The sequence below is a fragment of the Tigriopus californicus genome, chromosome 10 (assembly GCF_007210705.1).
Source record: "Tigriopus californicus strain San Diego chromosome 10, Tcal_SD_v2.1, whole genome shotgun sequence".
Taxonomy (NCBI): Eukaryota; Metazoa; Arthropoda; class Copepoda; order Harpacticoida; family Harpacticidae; genus Tigriopus; species Tigriopus californicus.
In genome coordinates this window covers 7,961,104-7,970,224 of record NC_081449.1, presented here as the reverse complement: position 1 = coordinate 7,970,224, position 9,121 = coordinate 7,961,104, and the positions used below count along the sequence as shown (strand labels likewise).

Here is a 9,121-nt window from a genome sequence, read left to right as displayed (position 1 = left end):
AGCAGGTTTTTTCGCTATAGTCACCCTATGAATAGATCTAAATAACAACAACAGAAAGGGGCACATGGCCTAATTTATACAAAGAGAGCAGTCCGTGTCAGAGATTGTAATCTTTTAACCATCAATTACGGGTGAGCATATGGATGATTAGACAAAAAAGCTCAGGAAATCAAAGAGTTCAGCTTGGTCTTAAGTGATTTAGATGCTTTCTGGCCGAGGAATCAGAGCTCAGTCATTGCTATCGCGGGCTCTGTTTCCATTTTTTGCGGGTCTGTTTGGGCGGGTGTCTTCAATTTTGCCCTTCAAAGCTGCACCCATTATGACGGATAAAACTGCCCCTCAAGTCCGTGAGGGCCAAGCTACCATCACCTTCCCGAGTGCCGAAGAAGTTTTCTACAATCCGGGTAAGCGGAATCATCAATTGTTGATCCCTCCCCCGATGACCCCGAGCCAGTTCCCCACTCGATCATCATCTTTGTCATTCTTTTCAGTTCAAGAATATAATCGCGATCTCAGGTAAGCCATTTACGTTCTTGCTCCCTGATAACACTTTGAGTATTGACGAACTCCTTAACCAATATGTATCATTTGATAAGATAATAAACCGTTCCTCTGTTCCGCAATTTATATAAGTTGAGCGAAACACCAAAGCGATTGAGAGTTGGGTGTGATGTTGCTTGAAAAGAACCATAACTTTCTTCATGATTTGTGTTATCATCTTCATGTGTTTGAATGAGCTGGCCTAGTCCATTGCCCTGGCATAATTTCTTACTATAAAGAAATAATAATGAACCTAAATCTAGTGGCTGCCAAACCAAGTTTTTTTTCGCCTAATATCGTTAAAATTTGGCTTTTAGACTACACATCTTTGGAGATGCCAATGTTGACTTATAAAAAGCTTGAAAAAGCAAGCATCATTATCTAACGGACAAAAATGGTGTCCTCCTCGATGACTTAATGGTCACAGAATAAGGCCTTGAGAGTAGATATATGGATCGACATACAAACGAAATTGAAAAGCAATGTGATGGAGAAGGACTGAACTATATACGAACAGGTTGTCAATCTGTGTTCTAAAAAATGAGTGATTAAGGTATCAATTTACCTAAGAACCAAGAATGTGGGATGGCTGCGATGAAAACTCGTCTCTGGAGTATCGGAACCGATGCTCGCTGCTCTACAATTTACAGATCCAGGATAATAGCCATCTTGTTCATGAAAACAAATTGAAAGTGATACTAATCAATTTCGTAAGAAATAATGAACTTTCCGGAGAAAATCCCGCTTAATATATAAAGTTTTTTACGGCACACCATGAGAGCCAGATATTGATATCGATTGATACTTTATGATTGATGGGAAAGCTCAAATTGTATACTCCATCCAATTACCTTACTGTTCAGTAAGACCGACCTTTGGACGCCATCACTTGAGCTATTGCAAAAAGGACTCCGAAATAAAAAGAGTGTCAAGTCTAATTTCCAGCTTAACATGGTAAACGCTATATGTATATATAGGTATATGCTTTGCATTTTCCAGCGTTGCCGTGATTCGCTTATATGTGAAGCAGCTTTTAGCAAAGGACCCTACCAAGGCGGGTAAAGTCAATGTGATGGAGGCTTTATCAGCCTCGGGGTTGCGTTCGATTCGCTATGCCAAAGAAATTCCTGGCCTAGATAAAATTGTGGCCAACGATATTTCCAAAAAAGCCGTGGAAACAATTCGTCGGAACATTATCAATAATGGCGTAGAGGAATTAGTTCAGCCATCACACAATGGTACGAAGCCATAGTTTCTCTGAAGCCGTACGCGCCTTTCATTCACTCATGATCTTTATTTTTTCGCTTTAGATGCGTCGATGGCCATGTATTTGAAACGCAAACCCGAGGACCGGTTCCAAATCATTGACCTCGATCCGTACGGTTCGCCCACCCCGTTCTTGGATGCGGCCGTTCAGAGCACCGTAGATGGAGGTCTACTTTGCGTCACTTGCACGGATATGGCCGTCCTATGCGGGAACGCGACGGAAACCTGCTATACGAAATACGGAGCCATCTCACTGAAGGCCAAGTCTTGTCATGAGATAGCGCTACGGATTGTGATTGCTTGCGTCGAGTCGCATGCCAATCGGTACGGTCGCTACATCGAGCCTATTCTCTCGTTGAGCATCGATTTCTATTGCCGGATTTTTTTCCGGATAAACACCAGTCAGGCTATGTGCAAGCGAACCACGAGTAAATTGGGGCACTTATACCAATGCAATGGTTGTGAAACGCTGAGCTTTCAACCACTGGGCCAACTGGTACCCAACGATAACAACGGGAAAAATTTCAAATACAAGCTGGTGTCGGGTCCGCCTGTGAACAAGCATTGCAGCCATTGTCAAAACACGCATCAAGTGGGCGGACCCATTTGGATTGCTCCTATTCACGATCAACATTTTGTGAGCGAGCTTCTGGTATCATTGGATAATCACGAATATCAGACAGTCGAGCGCATGAAGGGCATGCTAACCGTAGCTGGTAAGTTGTCACTAAGTGCTTTTGATTTTGGAATGGAAAGAATGTCAGGGAACCAGAAGATTTTTTTTCGTTTTACCTCAAAACAATGCCCATTTCGATTATGAACGGAAGATGAAAAGCAAGATGATGGATATGGTTCTCAAAAGGAAAATATTCTTTGGTTCTTCCTGAAGCCATACCATGTTTCAGCATTTATACAGCATGTAAAGGAATTCTAAAGATCGTCATCCTCGGACACACACCGATCATCTTGTCGACGCCATAAGCCGAACCTCCGAGTATGACAGTAGTTGACGACGCATGTCAAAGGAAAAAAAGACGGCATTTGCCAAATACATGAGCATTCTATGCGGAGCCTCGACAAGTGCCAACGAAAAAGTTTCAAGATCTTGACAAAAGACATTTGGAGTTCATCCGATTTCTGATCGGTGGTGGTAAATGAGCTAGTAAGTTGGCGAAGACAATTATAGGAGCACTGTCCCTGATCCGGCGGAGCCCCCTTAAACGAATATCTTAAAACTCAGAACTTTACAAGCCTTTCAGGTTTTGCAAAGCTTCGTATCAGACCACCCTATTACTATTTTCGAGCAAGATAGTGAGTTGGTGGATCGGCCAGTATTGATCAAATACTGCTTTAGATTATGCTTTTTGTTTCCCATCTATTGATCTATAATTTAAATTCAGCACGACTCCAGAAATCCTTACACACTGTGTGTTCACGCTGAATATCTGGCGTTGCTAAAATCAACAATATCTTGAATTTCTGATTCTGTGTTTAGATTTGATGTCTTGAGACTGTCTGAAACATTTCATATGCGTGATTATTAGCTCTTTATGAACAAAATTAGTGTATCAAAATCTGTCACAATGCTCTAAGCCATTCACGTTCTTTTTGTTTGTCAGCGCCTAGACGAAGCAGAGGGGCACTGAAAAGCCATGTTAGAAATGGTTAATGGGTTTTTACTTTGCTTTTTTGTAGCTGAAGAGTTGCCTGATGTGCCATTGTATTATCAACAAGACCGACTTTGTGCCATGGTCAAAACCGGTTCGGGGAAAATGACCGTCTTTCGGTCGGCCCTGCTCAATGCTGGATACAGGGTATCCTTATCCCATGCGAACAAGATGGCCATTAAGACTGATGCTCCAGCTGAATTCATTTGGGATATGATGAGAGTGTGGAGGAAGTCGAATTCACAGTCCGATCTCAAACCGGGCACCACGGCCTTCGCATTGATGGCCACAACCCCGAAACACGAAGTGTCTTTTGAAACGCACACGGAGGCGAATCCAGATTCAAGGAAACTTCAACTCAAACGGTTTCAAGTGAACCCAGAACGCAACTGGGGACCCAAATCAAGGGCGAGTGCGGGCAATTTCGACGACAGTGAAAAGCGACGACAAAACCAAGGCAAGAAACGCAAGCAAGATCCCGCAGATCCCGTCGCCATGGAGTTGGCAGAACCTCGCGTAGATCCGAAACAGATCAAGACGGTGAAGGATCAACTGTGACTTTTACAGTTTTTATTCTTAGCCTTATTCATGAACTGCGTTGAATGACGACAAATATGGTGGTTCTTGTTTCACTTGAACAAAATAAATTTATTCTCTCGTTTCGACCTTTTCAGATTTCATATTAATTTAGGTAAACTTAACAGTTGATTGCAGGTAACAAAAATTTGCACTTAGACAGGGAGACTTCTGGATCGATTATCGTCTGTCAAATCGATTATTTCTTGAGAGGGATTCGTTACCAACTACCATTTTCGAAGTGAATCATCGGGAATACTGGGTTAAAATATTACTCTTCCATTGTTAAATCGTCGCTGACGTCTTCGGCCTTAATTGTGATCTCCACCGGTGGAATTGTATTGAGGTAGGCGTGGCGCATTAGATGAACTCCCATGTTCCTAATGACTTCTGAGAGTTCTTCTTCATCTGATGTGAGCTCGAAGGTGTCCATTTCTAAAAGAGCCACTCGCCAGACCTCTTCGAATAAGCGCAACTGCATATCCTTTGAGGTGGGAAATTTGCACATCTGGGGAAGCAAGAAAACGTATTCGTTATGTCTTTGTCACTGCACCTGTAAGCAGCGACCTCAAGAGGATTACCAGGTCGAAGATCTTTCCAATTCCTCGTTCTGGGTTGAGTTCGTTGTCGAATCGGTAGGACACCAAGATCATATCAAAAAGTAACCGGGCGACGGTCTCCACATTTTTCAAGCTCCCACAACTCAACTTGTCTCTTAAGTAATCGAGGATGAGCTGCGAAAGGAAATCAAGTTAGAAACACATTAAAATCCCGTAGGCGTAGGGATCCTCTCCAATCGAAAGTGATCAAAAGAGTGGCCCGAACAGTTTAAGGGAGGATCAATGTCTTGCTCATACAAAATTCATGCGGCTTTAATGTCACAAGACTACCTTTCGGTTTGTAAATTGGTCCCAATGCTCCTTCACTCTTAGGTTTCATACTTCGACAAACGACGAAAATGTAACGTCGAACCGAAGAGAGATTTAAGACCACTTCGGGAGCCTCATACCCCTCCGTCTCTTCCTCTCTCTCCTTATTTCTATCCTAACCTAATGTTTCTATTCCCGTGAGACGGTTGAAGATATAAGCCGAGACGGTGGTGGGCAATCCCTTAAAAAGCTTTTTCCCTCGTTCCAACGCAACGTTGAACTGTTCTTGCTTATCCTGACTTGTCCCAAGCATAAATTTCATTTCTCCTCCTCACTCGAGTCAAAGTACGAGCATGCGGTTCCGTCCACGCAGCTAGATACCGACCTTTTCGCTGCAGAAGAGCAGAAATCCAGCCACATTATCCCTTCGCCACGGACGAGGAACTTTGAATAGCTCATCAAGCACTCTGTTCACGTGTTCGGTACGCCATTTCTTGTTCGCATTCACACACGAACAAATGGCCTGTGCTAGAGTGTAAAACATGGCTTTGCCCTTGAAAAGCAATCAGATTCTCCATGAATTTGCCATCTTGTACGATAAGGTAAAAAAAAAGAACGTATACCTCGTGAAAGTCCTCGGGGTTGGAATCTTCAAAGCGGGACCAGTCGGCATGATTGTTCAATTCTTCCATGACAACGCGTTGGGATCGATTGACGAGGCCTAAAGCTTCGTAATGGGATACATTGTCATCGCAAGTTGGACCTACATTGCGGGTGAGAATTCTTGAAAAATGAGTCCTTCATTGACCCCGTCAAATAACTAAACATATTAACTACCAAACAAGAGGAAGAAAGTCATCGCCTCAGCTCGAGGAGATTGCCAAACGAATCGTCGAATAATTGTCAGAATCCAAGTCTATAAATCAAACAAACCATTGACGTCCTTCTTATTCAGAACTCCCCTACCCGAACTTACCGCCCGTAAGGTGTAGTCTTTGCCCACAAAATCCCACGTGAGAGAGCGCAAAACCAGGCGGAGGTGCATTTCCGAGACGACACACACGTCTTCGCGCTTGTCGGATTTAACGAAGCGCGACAATTGGCTTTGGATTCCAAATCGGAGCTCAGCAGCAGCGATCACTTGCGAAAACTCGGATTCGTCCCAACCGCGCGTGAAAGCATGAAGCATCTGAAAGTACACGATCACCACGAGCGTGTCTTCCCAATCCTCGGATTGGGGCGATTGGGATTGGCAGCTTTTGAGGGCCAAGTCGAAATATCGATTGGCAAAACGAATCCGTTCCTGCGACCCGTACAAGAACGTCAGGCGTTTGCACAACAAGGCGAACGCCACATGAGGCTGAGATTGAAGGCCAATCAGGGCCATGGCCTCGGCTGACTCCGGACTACCCGATGCTAGCGGTGGACTCATGAGCTTCTTGATCGGTGAAGAGGTCAGAAATGTCCGCAAATCCGGCAATCGCACAAGGGCAGGGCGGGACTGTAACCAAGCGGCCACCCATGTGCGAAATACTCGATTAGTCAAACTCAGTTGACCCAAATCAAAGAAGGTCAAGTAATCTAGGATCAAGTAACGAATCTCGAGGGGAATTCCGTGGAAAGGGCCGCAACACGGCACGCCGCTCATGGATTTGCCGCCCTGAATTAAGGGTGAGGGACAAGTGGGTATGCTCTTCGCCGGGAGACGCCTTCGGGCGGACGTAGTGGAGCGACCAGTCTCCGGATGGGGTCCCATGGTGAGGTCTACGGGAAAGGAGACTGCGCCCGCGACCAGACGAGTGGCAGCACTCACCACGGGCGGCTTGGGTTAAAAGGCTAGACAGAAAAGGCGTGGCTTGGGTTTGTTTTTCTCAATAGGGCGTTACTTTCGGACGCCCCAGATGGAATACGGGATCAATCGAGGACAGTGAAGATGGAAGGCACGTCCAAGATGATGAGGAAGGTCTCCAAAACTACAGAGAATTGGCGCCAAATCCCGGACTTGTGTTCATTGAACTGGCTAATTTTGTAGTAAGAACTGGTTACGGCCAGGGTTGCCGGATTTGACTTGAACTCACCGACCATGAGGATTGGAGGAGATAGCTCTCCCCTCTAAAGAAATGTACATTTTTCAAATCAATCGAAAAACGAGATGTGATCCATTGCAAACATGTTTTCTAAAATGTTATTGACGCAACTCTAGATTCATCCATCTCTAAACTAGTGCTGCTGTACCCAACTGTTTGAAGAATTCATTTCCTTTTCAGGAACGAGTTGGACATTCTGACCACAAAAAAAATATCCGGAGAGAATTTGCAATAAAATTCATTTCCAATTTTACACATCTTCTGCTATATTTTTTCAATCATTAAGGACATGAATTAATTGAAGTATCACCTAGAGCTCCTCTTCAATAGGGGATGTCAAGTAAAGGAAATTCAAGGAAAAATGTGGTCCGGCTCCCTGATTTTGGGCATTTGGGGAGAGAGAATAAGACAAACATCACAGTCAACTCGCACCATTAGCCCATTGAATTTTTGATAATCAAGTGATTTTGAGCAAGTTGTGTAATAAAACCCTTGAGCATGTTTGGTGTTAATCAGTGAATGCACTCTCGAATTGGCTCAAAACCACAATGCTAATTGGCTAAACAAGCATGTAAAATGGAAAAAATGTCAAAATCCAATGCATGCACAGTACGGTTTGGATGGGCATGTTGTCTTGGATTTTACTCCATGGAATAACGTCATTGTCCATGAACGAGCTTACTTGACTAGCCCTATACCTTTTTTGCGGACTTCCTTACCGCTGCTGGGAATGGGATCCCAGGCAGTTCAAGAGAGGTTCGAAAAAGGTATGAATCTTACTTGATTTTACATTCATATGATATTTGATCCTTCAACGAATTAGAGTTGGCGGATCTGGTTAGCCCTTGAATGTAGGGTGGATCAGGTATTTTGATCAAAAAAATGTCAGTCTGACTTGAAGGGTGCAACTGGATCAGCACTTACAGCAAATAGAACAATGAGGGAGCCCGAGAAAGAACAGAGTTGGACCTCATTGTTCATACTAGCCTGGATTCCCGAAGGCTTAAAGGTGCCCTCAAAACGCACTGCCATTGACCTTAAAACCTTGAGTTGAGACAAAGCTCATGAATGCTTTTGAAAACATGTAGTATCAGATACCTTTCAAACCTTCTCTGAATACTGTACAGTCCCAACCATTCAAGCCTTTCCCAATACAAAAGGTCTCTCATACCTTTTGTGGCAAAACATCTTTGGACCTGCTCGACCTTTTGCAAACCTGCAAATAGCATTGTGATATTGAGCAAATTTGATAGTGCGTTCACCGAATTACTCCAAACATATTCATTTTGTTAGGTTTTGTAGCACAGTTCACTCAAAATCACTCAATTATTGAAAATTCAATGGCAGATGGTGCTAGTTGACTGTGATGTTTGTCTTAGTTCTCCCGCCACAAAATGCCCAAAAACTGGGTGCCAGACCACATTCTTCCTTGAATTTCCTTCACTTAACATCCGCTATTGGTAATTTCTCGTTACAAGCCCTTCCCAGAAATGAAAAAGTGCAAAAATTTCGTTAACCTTCCATTGCACATTAAAACAACTTTTTTGACAAGTCCAAAAACGGGACTCGGCAATTTACGGGAGGCATCCCTAACCATTTTGATGTGAATATAAGATAAAAATGATTTAGTTTTTTGGCTATATTGCCAATTCTTGTGGATCATGCAGCGTTTTGTCCTTCCGCCCATTTCAAGACACTGGTACACATAGTCACCTCATCATACCAATGTTGACAGATGTTAAGAAAGGTTGGAGGTCACAAGTAATTACCAACTAGTCATTTAGAGGCTAATCAGTACTTGAAAATAGCCACTTAGAAGCCACCATTTGTACTCTTTTTGTAATTGTAAAGTAGCTTTAAGGCACGGTTACATTTCTTGCCACTTTTATCAATAAATCATTAATTTTAATTTGCTTGTGCTGGGTTGGAGCCGGTTGGAGCGGTATCAAAATATAACATTTTCAAAAGTATGAATTATGAGCTCAAAATTACATCCACAATTCTACATTTATGGTTTTATCCCTTCATAGATCAGTTTAACGAGGCCAATATTTGAGGCTCATGTTGAATGTACAATAAGCAGCAAATCAAGACACATCATGGGAATAATTAATGG

The 9,121-nt window shown here is 43.3% G+C and overlaps 2 protein-coding genes and 1 long non-coding RNA gene across 4 annotated transcripts; 2 read left to right on the top strand and 1 right to left on the bottom strand.

The window, feature by feature from the left end:
• On the top strand, positions 1 to 4,138 carry LOC131889632 (tRNA (guanine(26)-N(2))-dimethyltransferase-like). 2 transcript variants are annotated; one of them, XM_059238772.1, is made up of 6 exons: positions 1 to 131; positions 195 to 404; positions 492 to 516; positions 1,540 to 1,778; positions 1,851 to 2,522; positions 3,502 to 4,138. In XM_059238772.1, exons 2-6 carry the CDS (start codon positions 203 to 205, stop codon positions 4,029 to 4,031), a joined length of 1,668 nt encoding a protein of 555 aa, XP_059094755.1. In that variant the 5' UTR covers positions 1 to 131; positions 195 to 202; the 3' UTR covers positions 4,032 to 4,138. The 2 variants fall into 2 exon arrangements, with proteins under 2 accessions (XP_059094755.1, XP_059094756.1); XM_059238773.1 differs by having other exon boundaries at positions 8 to 131; positions 203 to 404.
• LOC131889633 (uncharacterized) lies at positions 4,095 to 7,132 on the bottom strand. Its single transcript, XM_059238774.1, has 6 exons — positions 5,895 to 7,132; positions 5,756 to 5,834; positions 5,542 to 5,681; positions 5,304 to 5,471; positions 4,631 to 4,783; positions 4,095 to 4,557 (listed from the first exon to the last, which is right to left on the bottom strand). The coding sequence occupies exons 1-6, from the start codon at positions 6,672 to 6,674 to the stop codon at positions 4,321 to 4,323; spliced, it is 1,557 nt and encodes a 518-aa protein (XP_059094757.1). The 5' UTR covers positions 6,675 to 7,132; the 3' UTR covers positions 4,095 to 4,320.
• On the top strand, positions 5,551 to 7,258 carry LOC131889640 (uncharacterized). Its single transcript, XR_009374216.1, has 2 exons — positions 5,551 to 5,692; positions 7,186 to 7,258. It is a non-coding gene; the product is annotated as an uncharacterized LOC131889640 (long non-coding RNA).
• Positions 7,259 to 9,121: the final 1,863 nt, after the last annotated feature.